This window comes from Mizuhopecten yessoensis, unplaced genomic scaffold (genome assembly GCF_002113885.1).
Source record: "Mizuhopecten yessoensis strain PY_sf001 unplaced genomic scaffold, ASM211388v2 scaffold716309, whole genome shotgun sequence".
Classification (NCBI taxonomy): domain Eukaryota; kingdom Metazoa; phylum Mollusca; class Bivalvia; order Pectinida; family Pectinidae; genus Mizuhopecten; species Mizuhopecten yessoensis.
In genome coordinates this window covers 196,355-214,792 of record NW_018480052.1, presented here as the reverse complement: position 1 = coordinate 214,792, position 18,438 = coordinate 196,355, and the positions used below count along the sequence as shown (strand labels likewise).

At 35.9% G+C, this 18,438-nt stretch overlaps 1 protein-coding gene across 3 annotated transcripts; it reads right to left on the bottom strand.

Moving 5' to 3' along the window:
* Positions 1 to 3,374: 3,374 nt before the first annotated feature.
* Positions 3,375 to 18,418, bottom strand: LOC110442892 (elongation factor Ts, mitochondrial-like). Of its 3 annotated transcripts, none has more exons than XM_021486754.1 (6): positions 18,347 to 18,418; positions 17,098 to 17,258; positions 16,024 to 16,152; positions 14,351 to 14,461; positions 5,471 to 5,642; positions 3,375 to 4,252 (listed from the first exon to the last, which is right to left on the bottom strand). In XM_021486754.1, the coding sequence occupies exons 1-6, from the start codon at positions 18,354 to 18,356 to the stop codon at positions 3,735 to 3,737; spliced, it is 1,101 nt and encodes a 366-aa protein (XP_021342429.1). In that variant the 5' UTR covers positions 18,357 to 18,418; the 3' UTR covers positions 3,375 to 3,734. The 3 variants fall into 3 exon arrangements, with proteins under 3 accessions (XP_021342429.1, XP_021342427.1, XP_021342428.1); XM_021486752.1 differs by lacking the exons at positions 3,375 to 4,252; positions 5,471 to 5,642 and adding exons at positions 9,312 to 10,415; positions 11,041 to 11,314; XM_021486753.1 differs by lacking the exons at positions 3,375 to 4,252; positions 5,471 to 5,642; positions 18,347 to 18,418 and adding exons at positions 9,312 to 10,415; positions 11,041 to 11,314; positions 18,084 to 18,322.
* Between the last annotated feature and the right edge of the window lie 20 nt (positions 18,419 to 18,438).

Below are 18,438 nucleotides of genomic sequence, written 5' to 3'. Positions count from 1 at the left end.
CCTTTGAATTGGAAGGGTTCAAATGTGTCTTCAGGGGTGAAGTAGTTAAAGGTCCTGCTCTTCCTCCCAGAGATGTCATTATTCATAAACAAGAAATATCTCTTAAGGACAGACGGCATTTTTTGGTTTATGAGAATTTAGATCTTGCACTTTAAAATGTCATTTCATATTTTGTGTTCCCGTTCCAATGTTCAAATCACTTCAATTTATACAATAATGCTCCTCAATATCTCCGTAAATGTCAGTATGATGCATACTGTACACCGATGTTTTATTTAAAATCTGGAAAGTAGAATATCTTGAGCTGTTCTTTAATCTGAAATGTACTGAGACTCATATTGTGATATAATATATGGAATACATGATAATTTATCAGATTAAGCCCATGTTTGGTTTAATGTACTTTTTTTTTACCATTTTTGGAAATAAGCTTGTGTGTATTTTTTATAGTCAAATTCATTAGAATCTGGTTGCAATATTTCAAACATTTTTATTGAGTTTGAATTTAAATCTTGTGTTGAGACTGTGGGAGATTAAGTGGTCTCAATGTCAATGAGAGATTAAGTTTGAGCTGAGTCTCATATCTTTGGGAAATTAAGTGTGAGGTAAGTCCCTGTTTTAAGTCTATGGGATATTCAGTTAGATCTTCAGTTTCTTTTTTAAGTCTGTGGAAGATTGAGTTTGAGGTAAATCTATAGATGTTTAAGCCAAGTCTATGTTGAGTTTAAATGTGAGTCTGTGTAAAGTCTATAAGTGATTTAGTTTGGTTTGACCTCGGCTACCGACTCCTAGTGTTGGCGATATTGGGGTCAGTACCAGTACTTTCTAAGAACAAAGCCTGAAGGGTTTATCACGTGTATAGTAACGACTTGTAAGTGGTTAGAAAACAATAGACTGACAGTAGTGTAGTTACTTGGTTGTTGGTATGATGGCCAGATTTCACTCAACATTTCATAGAAATGGCAATTGCAATATTATCCGTTTTGTGCATTTACTGATATTGACTTTTACAAAATGCATTTGATTCCATTTCATTGCTCCATATATCTTCAGATATGTCTGTTGTGATTTTGTTTAGAGGCTAATTAAGAATTGCTTATAGAAGTCATATATATGTATTGCATTTAGTAGTATATCAAGTATATCATTCTAAATTATCCAAAAAGAAAGTGTTTTTTTTTAATGTACTCAAAGAGGAATCAATTAATGAAATGGATATGATACATAAACTGGTGTGGACTGCGATATTTAGCCTACAACTAGTTACGGAATAATATTTACAAACATTCAGGACAACAAAATGTCCCAGGAAGTGTATTGTACCTTACTTTTATCGATGTGTATAAAATCTTCAAAATTTCCACCAATCAATACCAGTATTGATAAGACCAAACCCTCAAGTGGATGTCTCAAATTCTAGTATTAATAATTTTGAAACATGATTTCTTTGAAAGTATTTGCTTTTTCGGGCCGAACGTAACATTTCAGTTTAATTTTTGTATTGCCTTTGAAGTAACTGTGTATAATTTAGTTTATTTTTTTATGAAGTATATCCAACAATAAATAACATAATGTTATTATACTTTATGCATTCTGCTTGTACAACTGTTAAATCTATCGTAGTTACTTATGTATTTATACTTATAAATGTGGTGGTCCTGTTTAATAAACTATATGATCATCAAATGAGTGTTTTTTTATCCATCATTTAAATAGCCTTCTCCCATCTCTATGTATGAAAGATTAATAAAATCTTTTACCTGTAACTGAGCAAGATCGGGTTATCTCAGTCGAGGGTTAAAATTCTGTAACAAAATCCCAACCGAGGTGTAAGCCAGAATCTTAGTACGAGGTGGGAATAACCCGATCTAGCTCAGTTGCAGGTAAAAAAAATATTCTCGCACCTTTTAGTTCGAAAAGAACTATTCAATTTTGCTAAAAACTACAAGTATTCCGCCTTGGGCCTCAAATGATAATGACCTCTTCACTACTAAAGCTACATTTGAATGCTTCCGCGTAAAAATGTAGTCCATCCTTAAATATATTATAGAACAACGTATTTTACAGTGTAGATTATATTTTATCTACAACATCAAATATCTAACAACATCAAAACTATACATATAACGACAAAACAGAACATTTATAATGCAAATTGTCAATTTCAAGCAGTTAACACGTAGATGAATACATCGCAGTGTAAAATTTCCGCGAAATGACGCGTAAAGGTACCAGACAGATCGGACGAGATAGAAAAATCTAGCATGGGGTATGACGTTGGATATCTCTGTCTGAGGTGCGAGAAACATGTGTCCCATGTGAAACAACCCTGTTGGATTAATAGAATTACTCAACCCCTTGGGGCTGAGATAGTGGATTCTCTCATTTCCGTGTGTGTCGGATAGAGCTGTCCAGGGCAAGAAAGGGGTGTAAGCAAATTTCTATCTTACACCCCATTTCACGTGACATGACGTCACAATGTCTCAACAATGATGTGACGTCACAAACTTGAAAACTCTGATGCCGCAATCTGGAAATTGGCGACATGATGAAATTAAAAACTTTACGATATATTTATTGTACATGTTAGAAAGATGAGATAAATTTTTCTGCGCAATATTTGTTTGCAGTTTTGTTAAAAATTTATTTGTTTAAAATGTAGCCAGTGCAAATGCATTTTCATGGTTTTTGAGTTTATACAGGTAGTTGGAATGAGAAAAAAAACCTCTTTCATGCCCAGGGGTGTAGGATAGGGAAATTCCACCCTCGGAATTTAAAAATTTGACAAAACCCCTGACAAAGCCTAAGGTTTTACCAAATTTGAAAACCCCTCGGGTGGAATTTCTCTATCCTACACCCCTGGACATGAACAAGAGTCTTATATTCTCAACCCACGGGGGAAGATTCTTAAGTTGTCATTGTATTGTTGACGTGATGTCAAACAATGGTGATGATTAGGAGATATCCTGTCTCAACTCTAGAGCGAGACTAATAGAATCATTCACCCCCTTGGGGGTGAGACAGGGTAACCTCAACCCGAGGGTTGAGATCACACTGTCTCACTCCCAAGGGGGTGAATGATTTTTTTCTCTTACCCTGTTTACCCTTGTATTTTATATAGACATTACATCAATGCAAGACAATGTTGATGTGATGCGGCTGAATTGTCGACGTGACGCCATTGTATTGTTGCCGTGACGTCATGGTATTGTTGCTATGACATCATACAATTGTTGAGAACGTGCAAAGAACACGTCAAGCTTGTCTCAACCCTAGGGTGAGATAAGAAAATCTCACACCGGTAAAATGGTGGATATCCCTGTCCAGGGTAAGAGAAAAGGATATCTTTCACCTGGAAAAGTGTGAACTATTTGTTGCCTTGTAATTCTACTGTGTTTTGTGATGAAGCTTCCTTCACATTAGTTAACATCAACCCCCAGCAGACATTAACAGTGAAGGCCGGACAAATTCATGACTATTTATTCACAAAGTGATCATTATATTATACAAAGGAATATTGGTCTATTCCATTAGTCCACATCCAACATGTTTATACTGATAGGTACCTGGTAACTACTTAGATTGTTTACTTCACACACAAAACGTAGTCTTATCACACATGAATGTTTTTATGTAAACTGATCTTATCACAAACTGTCTCCTTACTTACACTTTATCATCCATATAGTAATTTCTTTCGCTGCAAACACTAGAGACTATAAAGATATAGGTAATCAGCTCTCTGTAGAACGCTCCTCTCCACATTCAAAGCGTGCAAACTTGTTCACTGTGGCCCTGTTTTCTTTTAGGAACTCTCCAACTACCATTTCTGGGTTGTAGAGGAATTCCTGAAACACGAGTCTAGTTTCGTCCTCATTAATTTTACTAGACGTTTCTTCCAAGTCATTTTCATAATCACTGTCATCGCTTTCATTGTCGGAGTCTTTTGGAGAATTATCCTCTTTGTCTGCTTGAAGTTTGTCATCAGTATCAGCTAGAGGTTTGTTTTCTGCATCTGCTTGAAGCTTGTCATCTGTAGCACCTAGAGACTTGACTTCTTCAGAGTATCCAAGTGGCTTGTCATTTTCAAAGTCACCTACTGTGCTTGGTTTTAGCCCCAAGATGTGTTGACATAACTGCTTTGCCATGGTTTCCATGGCTACGACCTCCTCCGACCCGTCAGTGTTCTGACTAATGTCCAATAAAACAGCATACTTCCCCATCCTACAACCATCTACCTCAACATTCGAACCTACAAAACAAAAACGTATCACAAGCATCATCGTAACACATCCAAGTATACAAAACACTAAAGCAAAACGTTTACAAACATCAGCCTAGCAAAATAAGCATACAAACCTCAAAAGGAGATACTAAAATCATCAAATCCAAACCTCAACATTCAACCAACAATATGCGAAAAAACAAAATCTGCTTTATTATATTGTATTCAATCCAAGACATGGATGAAGGTAAACTCAATCATTTTTCTATAAGGAAGGACTTCAACACATACTTGCATGCTAAAGCTAGCTGCATAAGTATCACATCTTTGCAGATTTTGGACAAGAGACCAATGAACCTACATACATGTGTCCTTCCTTCTGTTTTGATTGAAATTAAGTTAAACGTACAGTTACATGTATGTCTAGCAACAGAATTGAGCTGAATGCACAGTTAATGAAGTAGAAAACATAGGTCACAGTGACCTACATTTGATATACTGATGTATATAGGTCACAGTAACTTACATTTGATATGCTGATGTATATAGGTCACCGTGACCTACATTTGATACACTGATGTATATAGGTCACAGTGACCTACATTTGATGTGCTGATGCATATAAGTCACAGTGACCTACATATGCCATACTGATGTTCTCAAGATGTATCTATACATGAAGTTTGTCGGACTTCTTGTATTTGCGTAATGGAGCTGAACTCAAAGACTAACAAAGACGTTATAAGGACAGATGGACTGACAAATATGGCAACCATTTCATACTCCTCCGGCAATGTTGCGGAGCTATAATGAAATTTTAGGAGTTGTCAGATAAAACTTTACCAATATCAATCTTACTGGGCACCACTCCTCCAGGGGTCAACCTCTTCATCAAAAACTCAACCCCCTTGACATTGGTATGCTTCCTGTCAAGGATGTGCATTAGACAGAGTGTCAAAGTTGCCTTACTAATTCCAGCTAGAGAAAATTTTCCTTTTGCTCAGCTGGAGATCAGAAAATCTGGGGTCACAGGTTCTGAATGCACATATTCTTTTCACTACTTCCTTCCCATTAATTTAACCTAAGATCTGTCTACCAATTTATCAAGAGTGGTATGTGTACTGGGCCACCTTGATCTCTGTCCCAGAGTAAATGCCAGCCTTACTGATGCATGAATCTTGAATATCAAAAGGCCAATAGACACAGGATACAGAGAAGCTCAAGGTTACTATTACTTATGATTACCTGTTGAGTGAACGTAGGTTTCCAGGTGTGAGTTGGGTGTCACGCCTACGTGAGTGACAGTACGTGCTGACAAATTCTCCCCAACATTGCCGACCATCAATGCAACCAAGTCAGACACACTCTGGCTGTTACCAACATCAAGGGCATCAAGCTTGTCTTTAGGGAGGCATATCTATACAATACAAAAAATAATTCATCTTAAAAAGACACCTATTACAGAATAGAAAAGTCTCCACTTATTAGCCAATTTGCATACTGAATTTGCATTGAACTTACTTGACCTTTGACCTAGAGGTGAACGTCAAATTGGCCTAAATACAGGGCACTGTACACATTCTGCGAGTAATGCAATTTTTATTAAAGTTTCTTCAAGATGTCATCAAACCTTTCAAATTTACACCAAAGACAAGATTTTACTGAAACTTTTGCACTTAGTTGACCTAACATGTATTTGACCTTTGACCTAGCAGTAAAGGCCATGGTGACCAATAAAGACTAGTGTAAACCTCTGGGGGATTCATACACACTGAAAGTATCATCAAAATATCTGTAATGGTTTAAAGGTTACAGCTCAGAGAAGATTTCACTGCAAAATATAATTATGTGACCTTTGACCTTTGATGAAGGCCACTGGGACGTACATTCCATGTGCTAGATACTTTGTATGGGTGATGTAGGTATACTTCAAGTTTCATCAAGATATCTTTTAAGAGTTTAGAAGATACAGCCCAGACAAGTGCTTTAAGTGAAAATATATCACTGCTGATTATATTCTTCAATACTCCTTTAATCAAGAACACCTTTATCTCAAATATTAATCCCAAATACATATTTTCTCAAATACTCAGTTTCTTTTAAAGACTGCTTTACCCAATTCACAAATACTCCTTTATCTTAAGATCACCTTTTTTCTCAAATAATCCCCAATACATATCATCTCAAATAATCCCAAATACATATCACCTCAAATAATCCCCAAAACAAATTTTTCAAGCAATCCCCAAAACACCTTTATCTTAAATAATCCCAAATACAGATGTTTTAAATAATCCCCAAAATACTTTTTATCTCAAATAATCTGAAAAAAATACCTTTATCTCAAATAATCAAAACACAACTCTTTATCTCAAAATCAATTTATTGCAATACTCTTTTATCTCAAATACTCAATTAATATCAAACTTTTTCCATGGTCTGAACCACTCTGACATGAGGTTTGACTATATTATATCCGTGGAAATTTAAAATCCATGGAATTCCACCAATTTCCATGGAAAGTTTATAGTGCCTATAAAGAGGTTTGATGGTTCATGCGAAGTAAACAAAAATAACTACAGTAAATTATGCTGTTTATTTTTATTTATAATAGAAACATAAAAATGAAACACTTGCACATATTAATAAGCACCTGTATTTTAGACACATCACCGACGGGGTACATTCCCCTTGTATTAATGCCCCTCACTTAACTTGCATTCTCAATCATTGGCAATGTAATGTCTATCAAATCATTTGCATTCTCACTTATTGTCAGTATAATGTCCATCAATTCAGTTGCATTCTCACTTATTGTCAGTATAATGTCCATCAATCATTTGCATTCTCACCTATTGTCAGTATAATGTCCATCAATCATTTGCATTCTCACTTATTGTCAGTATAATGTCCATCAATCATTTGCATTCTCACTTATTGTCAGTATAATGTCCATCAATCATTTGCATTCTCACTAATTGTCAGTATAATGTCCATCAATCATTTGCATTCTCACTAATTGTCAGTATAATGTCCATCAATCATTTGCATTCTCACCTATTGTCAGTATAATGTCCATCAATCATTTGCATTCTCACCTATTGTCAGTATAATGTCCATCAATCATTTGCATTCTCACTTATTGTCAGTATAATGTCCATCAATCATTTGCATTCTCACTAATTGTCAGTATAATGTCCATCAATCATTTGCATTCTCACTAATTGTCAGTATAATGTCCATCAATCATTTGCATTCTCACTTATTGTCAGTATAATGTCCATCAATCATTTGCATTCTCACTTATTGTCAGTATAATGTCCATCAATCATTTGCATTCTCACTAATTGTCAGTATAATGTCCATCAATCATTTGCATTCTCACTAATTGTCAGTATAATGTCCATCAATTCAGTTGCATTCTCACTTATTGTCAGTATAATGTCCATCAATCATTTGCATTCTCACTAATTGTCAGTATAATGTCCATCAATCATTTGCATTCTCACTAATTGTCAGTATAATGTCCATCAATCATTTGCATTCTCACCTATTGTCAGTATAATGTCCATCAATCATTTGCATTCTCACCTATTGTCAGTATAATGTCCATCAATCATTTGCATTCTCACCTATTGTCAGTATAATGTCCATCAATCATTTGCATTCTCACCTATTGTCAGTATAATGTCCATCAATCATTTGCATTCTCACCTATTGTCAGTATAATGTCCATCAATCATTTGCATTCTCACCTATTGTCAGTATAATGTCCATCAATCATTTGCATTCTCACCTATTGTCAGTATAATGTCCATCAATCATTTGCATTCTCACCTATTGTCAGTATAATGTCCATCAATCATTTGCATTCTCACCTATTGTCAGTATAATGTCCATCAATCATTTGCATTCTCACCTATTGTCAGTATAATGTCCATCAATCATTTGCATTCTCACCTATTGTCAGTATAATGTCCATCAATCATTTGCATTCTCACCTATTGTCAGTATAATGTCCATCAATCATTTGCATTCTCACCTATTGTCAGTATAATGTCCATCAATCATTTGCATTCTCACCTATTGTCAGTATAATGTCCATCAATCATTTGCATTCTCACCTATTGTCAGTATAATGTCCATCAATCATTTGCATTCTCACCTATTGTCAGTATAATGTCCATCAATCATTTGCATTCTCACCTATTGTCAGTATAATGTCCATCAATCATTTGCATTCTCACCTATTGTCAGTATAATGTCCATCAGTCATTTTCATTCTCACCTATTGTCAGTATAATGTCCATCAATTCATTTGCCACCTCTCTTACTGCCTGTATTATGCCCCAGTTTCACACTACAATATGAACACCTATATCAAATCATCATCAGTTACCAACAGCCACGAAAACCAGCTGGAAACTGATCTCGTGAAATACAATGTACATGATATCAGAAAGATTTTTTTTTATAAAATCTTAAAACTGTGAATAGCAATAACAGTATTTTCTATTACAAGAAAATATAGGCATTTTGACTTTTTTTTCATCCCCAATTAAAGATACTAAAATCAAACTATTATTTTGCAATAATCTGCAACTTTGATATATGAATCAGGCTCTCGGACGGCAGTGTGCAAATATTATGTCAATACAAGCATAATAGGAGTTTGAATCAGACTACTGAGTTATATACGATTTAATTATATTTTATGGTCAACCTTTCAAAAAAATAATGAGGATGATAAGCTACTATCATATGGAATGGAGGCACGGTAGTCTAGTGGTAGGACGGACGCCAGGCTCGTGACCGAAGGGTTGAGGGTTCGAGTCACGTCACGGCACTGTGTTGTATCTTTGAGCAAGATACTTTACTCCGCTTGTTCCAGTCTACTCAGCTGTAAATGAGTACATGGTTGGGCAGGGCTAGAATTGTTGAATGCTAGCTGTGAGCGTTGAAATGGCAGCACCGGCTGTATGCTCCCCAGGGAGTTGAGAAAGATATTGGCTGGGTGAATTTCAAAGGCCCTGTAACCACGGATAATAATTTGTGAACCGCTTTGAGAGGACCTATGAACTAGATTGTGATAGAGAGGTATATAAGAACCTCAAATTATTTTAATTATTATTATTAATGGATAACTGATCAGCTAAGTTCATGAAAATATACACTTTTGTCTTTGTCACTATCAAAACTGTGAACACTGTGTAAAAAGTATCTGTGTATATATCGTACCTTTGAACACGTGATAAAATAGCATCCACCTCTCTTGTAGATTTCCGGAGAAAAACGTCTTTTCTTTTTCTAACGCAAAATGATTTCCTGTGTGAAGATCTTGTGAAAACCTTGTGAAGATCTTATCAAGGTGGAATATATCCTGATAAAGACATAAGGACAAAACAGATAAGTCATCTCCTAGATTTCTGAAGGTAAGCAGCAACATTGTTTATCATTTTTTTGTCTTCAAGCTTTCCTTGCGACGTTTCGGTGAAGAGTTTGTGTATGCCCTGTGCACCAGCTTGACTGTGCACAAACTCTAAGTGATGCAGACCCAATCCTGTCCTGGCAATCTTGTCTGCAAGATGTTTTGTCAACAAATCTGCCTGAATCAATGGTTGTAGACTTACTTTACATTTGTCAGTCTGCTTTTTGTAAGCTACATAATCCTGGATATAGGAAAAAGTATAACTTGACTGGCACATCAGTGCGTCGGTTATCTTTTCCGATTTCACCAGTTTCTGAAGTACTTCCGCATCCTGGTTTGCGTCGTGTGCTTGGTACACAATGCCTAGAAGATCAGTGACAAGAGACTCTAGATTGTGACGTGTTCGATTCGGGAGCACTTGCCTGAAAATTCGCAGAGTGTCTACAAAACCATCAACAATGCGTGAAACTTCTTGATCTTTGATTCCTGAAAGGCAGTTACACAAAACGAGGGCATCAAATAGAGCGTTGTGTGCTACCAGCACTGGAGAATGGAAGTGACTGAGCCAGTCTGCGAAGTCTGTCATACACTCGGTCGCCGAAACAGCTTGAACAGGTCTTTCATTTTTATATAGTTTTCCTTTTACAAAAGTAATTCCCGTCATCTGTGAGGCAACTTCATTGATGGGTTTGCCAGGAATAACATATCGGGTGAACAACTGATCGCCTGCCCTCGCCGACAGCTGGGTAATATCGGAGAATCCTGTAAAATCAACACAAATCCATGTGATACATTGATTTGTTAACTATGTACAACGATTTCATCATCAACTGTATTTTAGCCTTACAGTAAGTGATATTCATAATCGGCCAAATACAAACATGTATCTTACTTTATCTGACACCTATCTGGAAAGGTCGAAGACTTCTTCTGCTTAACTCCTGTTAGTATCTAGCAGTGACATAGGCTTAAAATCATGAATGACTCTGTCCAATTTAAAACTCCATGATATCCCAAACTAAAATTGATCATGAATTCTGTAGTCGATTAATCAGTTTACTAAACAAACAAACCAAAAGTTGACAAAGTTGACTAATCGGAACATCATTACTGTATTTAGCTTTTCTTTTCAGCCAATGTTATTTTCACGTACAAATTAAATTCATCTTTCCACTTCTAGTTTCTTTTATGACTGTGCTTAATTAATTACTTCCAGTGTGTAATTAATATATGTTTGTAGATTTTTTTGCATAGAAATTTTTCATTTCATGTTTAATTCATAAATTCAGTGTTAAAATTGCCAACAAAAGCTAGGTTGTCTGCAGAATTAACCTTCCATACCATTATCGGCTTTATACTTGATTGACACTGTTGTCTTTGCACTTACCTAGTCCAGTGGTTTCCAGATCAAAATATATCCAGGTATAGGCCCCATCAGGGAGCTTCTCCACTGTTGGTTTCGCAGTAACCTTCAGAATGTCGTTGTAATGAGACAAGAAACTACAAGAGTTCCCTCCCTTCTCACTGGGTTTCACCTTTGTATAATTGCTAGCTTGACTTGCTGCTTTTGACTTCCCTAAACATGGTCTCATGGTACTAAAATGTCTCCGCTCACAGGGAACACAGTAAGAGCCCATAGAAAGAAATATTTTCTTGTTCACCTATAGAAAATATAAGATGTTTCATTGTCAGCGATGTATCTGTATCTAATGTTGTATTTGTGGTTCATTTTTGAAAATTAAAATTGTTGCCTGATCAAAATTTCAAGACATCAATTATTTCAGTATTTACGTAATATTCCATAGGTGAACAAGGCTATATTTTTTTCTCAGAATCTATTTATTCATTAAACCTCAAAGACTTTTACAAGTTTTGAACACAACGGAAATATTCCCCGCAGTACTAGGTCTATACAATGCACAAACATTGTGGGTCAGATTTTGGTGGTTTTACACCTGGAAGCAGTGTTCGAACTTAACGGTACACCCATAGACAACCACCATGAAAATCACTTAAGGTCTATTGGAATCGTTTACTTCATAGACCAAGTCGTCTAGGAAGTTATTTTTTCTATGGTGCATTTAATTCAATGATAGATATAGTGGACAAATCCTTGTGAAATAACTTGTTTTCATTTATTATGACTCATATTTTCTATATTTCATGTTATTGAACACAGAAATATATATAATTAAAAATGTTAGGGTCAATTAAGGTCTGGTCTATCAAAAGTTCAACATGTTTACAAGAAATATGTATCTCATAGAAATATTTATCACATACCTGTTGAATCTTGATATAGTAATACAAGCAGTTTTCAGATCATGAAATACATCGTTCTGTTTTGCACATGTGTAATACGGAATGTTGTATTTACCTACTAGCCGGGACTACTTTTTATGGGAATCCCCTTGTCATGGAGAACTGAAAAGTTCCCGGTTTTGCAAAAAATATCAAAGTTTATAAAATCTTTGTATCGATCTCTACCAAATACGGAAGGTATGTGATAAAATGATTAAAAATTTCACGGTCAAGGTCTGGTCTATCAAAAGTTCAACATGTTTACAAGAAATATGTATCTCATAGAAATATGTATCTCATATCTCATAGAAATATGTATCTCATAGAAATATGTATCTCATAGAAATATGTATCTCATAGACCTATGAATCTCATAGAAATCTCATAGAAATATGTATCTCATAGAAATACGTATCTCATAGAAATATGGTCTATGATGTGTAAATCCTAAATTCTAAGACTGCTAGAAGATATTTGCAGGATTTATTTTTTTACAGGACACCATTGATATCAAATAGTCCCCACTTACTCATCAGAAGTTATTGTCAATAGTCCTGACTAGATTTATATCATTAGTAAATAATCAGTAAGTCTATCTAATTTTCTATCAGAAGGGCAATTACTTTTATTTTTGTGTTTAAACAAATTTGCCAGAAATCTAAAGGTTTATATATTTTTGGCAAATTTGTTTTAAACACAGGTTAACAACGATAATGGATTTTCAGACTGAAAACTAATCGTACTGAAATTACAAGGGCCTACAATTGTAAAAGATCAGTACTTGAAATAGTACTAAATTATTTCCTTCATGGTGATTAGGTACGTAACTTGACTCATCTTAATACATCAATGTATAACCACTCCTGTCAAAATTGTTTATCGTTTAAAAACATTAACTGAGCTTTGAAAGTTAAACAAATCCTACACCATATATACTCAGTAACCTATAAAGCATCGAACATGTGACCTCAACCGCATGATTTCATTGGATGATTCACATTCATAATCATATGTAAATTTAATCAGATGGCCGTTTGTTAAACTTTAGCATCAAGGAAGTGTGTTGGTGAAAACCGCCGAAAGGTTGTCTCGTCAAAGCTGAAGTTTGGTAGCAATTTTGTACAATAAAAAAGAATGAAAAGTGAACACCTTTACCAATGCTTTCTCACAACTTCTAAAGCAAAACAGCAGTTATTCAATTTGATGATATATTTTCTTGATTTAACAATCAGCATGTTTTCACATCAAAACTCCAGTGAAAATTTTTTGATTTTTTTTACATGCTCTAAAAGTTCTGAATTGTTTATGTTAGTAAAATTTAACAAGAGGCCCAAAGGGTCTGTATCGCTCGCCTGGATATTTGAGCAATCATAGGAAAATGTTCTCCATAAAAATATTTTTTGCAAATATTTCCATATGTTGAGTCTCCTTAAGTTAAGAATGTTCCAAACTAAACAAAACTGTATACTACTCTATCCCAGCATGCTACTGGTCATGATCAAATATCATCACCCTGGGCCTCCTGGTTATTCAGAAGATGATATTTTTTAAATTTTCTAAATATTTGACTCCTGTGACCTTGAACATAAGTCAAGGTCATTTATTTGAGAGAAGAAGTTGTTTAAATGTTTTTAACATGTTTGACCCGACCTTTGTACCTACATTGTACTTGCCAAATATGATGGCCCTAGGTCTTCCAGTTCTTAAGAAGATGTCCTTCAAACAACACATCATACCATAAGCTCAACTGGCACTTCATATAATATTTTAAACTTAAACCTTTATCTTAATGTGAAATAACTTGTACTAGATGGTGAAATAGTCTACCTGAGTACTAGTCAGTGAAATAGCCGACCCGAGTATGTACTAGTCACAGAAATAGTCTACCTCAGTACTAGTCAGTAAAATAGCCTACCTGAGTACTAGTCAGTGAAATGGCCTACCTCAGTACTAGTCAGTGAAATAGCCTACCTACATGAGTACTAGTCAGTGTCAGAAATAGCCTACCTGAGTACTAGTCAGTGAAATAGCCTACCTGAGTACTAGTCAGTGTCAGAAATAGCCTCCCTGAGTACTAGTCAGTGAAATAGCCTACCTGCATGAGTATTAGTCAGTGAAAAAGCCTACCTGCATGAGTACTAGTCAGTGTCAGAAATAGCCTACCTGAGTACTAGTCAGTGAAATAGCCTACTTGAGTACTAGTCAGTGAAATAGCCTACCTGCACGAGTACTAGTCAGTGAACTTAGCCTACCTGAGTACTAGTCGGTGTCAGAAATAGCCTACTTGAGTACTAGTCAGTGAAATAGTCTACCTGAGTACCAGTCAGTGAAATAGCCTACCTGAGTACTAGTCAGTGAAATAGCCTACCTGAGTACTAATCAGTGAAATAGCCTACCTGAGTACTAGTCGGTGCAGCCATGAAGTATCTGTGACAGCCTGAAGCTACTTTGGATACAAGATCTTGAAACTTCTCATTTTTGGAGACAAAATCGGTTTCACAGTTGATCTGTAAAGGAAGAAATTTAACAGCTACAACATATGTTTACTGGCTTCAATCGAAAAATACAATCTATACTGCTGACAAGAACCTTCCACATAATTATCAAAATATCTGACAGTGTAAGGTTTTGCATTCATTGACAATACTTTTAACAATCCTCCTCTACATAGCTGTCAAACCTCCCTCATTTTGACTAAAATTTAACTATCTCCCTCAAACCTCCCTCATTTTGACTGAAATTTAACTATCTCCCTCAAACCTCCCTCATTTTGACTAAAATTTAACTATCTCCCTCAAACCTCCCTCATTCTGACTAAAATTTAACTATCTCCCTCAAAACTCCCTCATTCAAGTCCAAACTCACACAAACTCAAAAACTACATGCTGTTGTCAAATGATCTCCTAGTTACTGCAGGATGTATTTAATTGTCACAACAGGTGTGTCTAAATGAATGCTTTTTGGAGTTATTTTGATACATAACAAGCCATTCGGATTGATGTGTCTCACCTATGCCCCCCTTTGACCATCAATGCACATATCAGAGAAACTAAGTTAAACGCAAAAACTTAATAAGTTAATGTTCATTGAAATGCTTACAAAAACTTAATAAGTTCATGCTCATTGCAATGCTGACAAAGTCAATGGACCATGAAAGGTATGCCGCATCCAGCATTTGATGCATGGGTTGAGATGTACTACCTAAGATGCATCTATGGTCTAAGTTTGGTTGGTGTAGCACTTATACTTTCAGAGAAACTAACTTAAACACAAAAACTGAATGTTGACGCGGCTGCCTGAAAAGCAACACCAAATTCTTGCTTCCACTTCGTTGCGGCGAGACAAAAAAGGAAAGATAAATTGAGCAAAGGAGTTTCAGTCGCATTTCACGCACTTTCTCCCTCATTGGAAATGTGGAACGAGACCAGGGAGATCTCTTTCATTGGAGGTTTCAGAGGTTGACACCTATGAATACAGATCCAATTAATTACAGATCATTTTGGTTTCTTAAATTTCTCCTAAGTAGAAAACTCTTGATTCTGAAGGGCGTCCCAATAGGCCATATCTGTCGCCTCTAATGATAACATGCTGTAGGATACATAGGTCTATTCTTTCCTCAAACCTGCTGGGTAGTCAGAAAACCTGTTACAATCTACAGCTTACATACCTATATATATATAGTTATTCAATCCTAGTAACATTCATTGTGTTGTGGCAGATTTTTAATTGTACATAGGATTACGGCAAGTTTTCCCTTTAGCCCAGTGGTAGAGCGTCCGACCAGGAACATGGAGATCAAGGGTTCCTGTTACAAATGGTGCCACGACCAGGATTGTGGTGTTCCTGTTACAAATGGTGCCACGACCAGGATTGTGGTGTTCCTGTTACAAATGGTGCCACGACCAGGATTTTGGTGTTCCTGTTACAAATGGTGCCACGACCAGGATTTTGGTGTTCCTGTTACAAATGGTGCCACGACCAGGATTGTGGTGTTCCTGTTACAAATGGTGCCACGACCAGGATTGTGGTGTCCCTGTTACAGGACAACTTTATAGAACCGTAAACTCACCTCAACCACTGTTGCTCGCTGATTGTCAGACACCACCCCGACTAATCCCTGTGACATTGGACGACCTTGTAACTTCGTCGCTTTGGCCCATCCCTCCTTCTGGGCTTCTTTCAACAACCACTGCTCTGCCTGTAAAATGCAGTGTCACTTTAACTGTTACCAAGGCAGGTACATAACGTAGATCTCAAATACACTTGTAAAGTCAATTATTGATCCACTGAAACACATGTCTAAACACATATTGTCTGGGATAATTATATGACCATGAAGTATCCGACATACCGGGTATTTATAATGTCAGGGAAAGTTCATCTACACATGGACTCATCTTTAAAATTTACAAATCACATTCAAGATTAATTATAAGAAAATGTTCCTGTTATACACAGAGAACTGTTGATATATGGAACAATCATTCGTCTAATGTTGTGAATTAAAGCACAGTTAAACAACTTGAATATAAATTAGATGAACACTAGCAAAATCAAGTGCAGAAATAAAGTTTTAAAGAAAAAAGTTGAAATCTAAACGTTGCAACTTTTAAAATGTTTTTATTTTATTATTTTTATTTCAGAGCTGACTGTCAAAGGATTGTGAAATCCTGAATTTGTCAGAATAAAATCTTTGTATCTTTATGTATATAATTTTAACTTCCTCATCCATTACTTATGAAGACTTTTCAAAATAAAAACAGTGCATCTTTAGTTAAGTAGGGACAGAATATAGAGATTGGTTCATCACATTGGAGACTTCCTGGTTTTGATTTTCATTGGTGGCTTAATTGTTCTAGGAACAAAAGGCTGACATTGGCCTAGCCTGTTTTCTCATGCTATTCATTTCTTAATATCAATTCTAAGATTGAGATGATTAATCCAGACTTTTGCCAAGAACACTAAATAAATCAAACTGAAAGTCCCTGTTTGGACAATTTATTGAGGATCTTATTCAGGGCTGGAAAAACACTATAACGGTTTGATCCATTACACATACAGTATCAGTATACACTCAGTTTTTTTTCACTTTTGGCAAATAAAAATGAATTCCAGTAGGGACCACATATCTGAAACAAATTACCTTGTCAATGTCATTATCAAACTTCTCTAAAGCTTTCCTGCAATTCATGAATGCAATCCCTGTTTTCTTCCTGAGCTTGCTGAGACTGGCTTTGTCCACTGCTGTTGTGTAGCTCCTGATGATGCCCAGGAACTGCTGGTTATAGCAAGGTTTGAGTATATCTACAAACATAAAAGTTGTGTACAACTGTCATCAGTCTGAAATATCCAATCATAATTAAGTGTTGAGATATATAAGGCAAAACCTGAAGTCCAAAAAACATGTATGTTTCAGATACCCCGACCGACTTTTACCTCCAACCCCAATCTGATTAAAACCAGATCTTTGATTCCACTCCCGATACTCTACGTTCCAGTCTCTCTTTGACTTGAATGTAGAGTATCGGGAGTGGAATCAAAGATCTGGTTTTAATCAGATTGCTCCAACCTTAACAAAGAACTTAATTATAAACAACTCATTTGAATGCACCGAAAATCATAATAATTTTTATGACACCTCTCTATTTTATTGGCAGGTATCAAAACTAAATTTAAATCCCATATCATTATTTAAAGGACCTTAGTTAAAAATATCATGAAAAATTAATACCATTGGTCTAGATCTGAATACACTTTTTTTATAGTGAATACAATTCTGCCCGGGCACATAGTTATACCTATATATATATACAGTGATCAATCTACATTTCATTTTCCATTGTATTGTTGAAAACTATATGGACCCTATAATATTAAAATTTCAGCGAGATATCATGTACTAATATAATATGTCCTGCATCAAAAATCTGTGAGTCTAGGACACAGGTGCTCGGGTTCCGGAATATCTGTGATATAGTATGATTTATAAGCGGGTGCGATATCTAGTGGGTGCGATTATATCACATATATTCCGGAACCCGAGCACCTGTGGTCTAGGACTCTATACTGGTATAGGTAAGGAAATCAGCAAATTAGTTATCAATAATTATAGACTCTTTAGACTCATACATGGTCATTCCAGAACCCGAGCACCTGTGGTTTTCCAGCCTTCGTCGTATACTCAAATGTCACCTATGTGTCAGTGCACATGTACACGGCCACATATATATGTACCGGGTAGACAGGCCTACCGGTTGACCGGTCCCTCCCTCATCCCATTTTTATCTCAATTACGGTAAGATTTATGCACCATTTGCAAAATTTAAAACTTGGGATTGAAATATGCAAAACGTACAATCGATCTACGAGTAAGTCGTCATTTACACACTTACTTCGTATCATGATGATTTTCAATCTTGCAGCAACTCTCAAAAACGTGTTTCCGGTTTCTTATGCAAGATCTTGGTCACATCAACCCTTAGAT

What these genes read in the sequence shown, in the direction of transcription:
- LOC110442892 (XM_021486752.1), bottom strand. An exon ending in AGCGAGCAACAGTGGTTGAG is followed by an intron (nt 14,462 to 16,023) that starts GTGAGTTTACGG and finishes CTTCCTTTACAG; the next exon opens with ATCAACTGTGAAACCGATTT. An exon ending in TCTGGAAACCACTGGACTAG is followed by an intron (nt 10,416 to 11,040) that starts GTAAGTGCAAAG and finishes TTGATTTTACAG; the next exon opens with GATTCTCCGATATTACCCAG.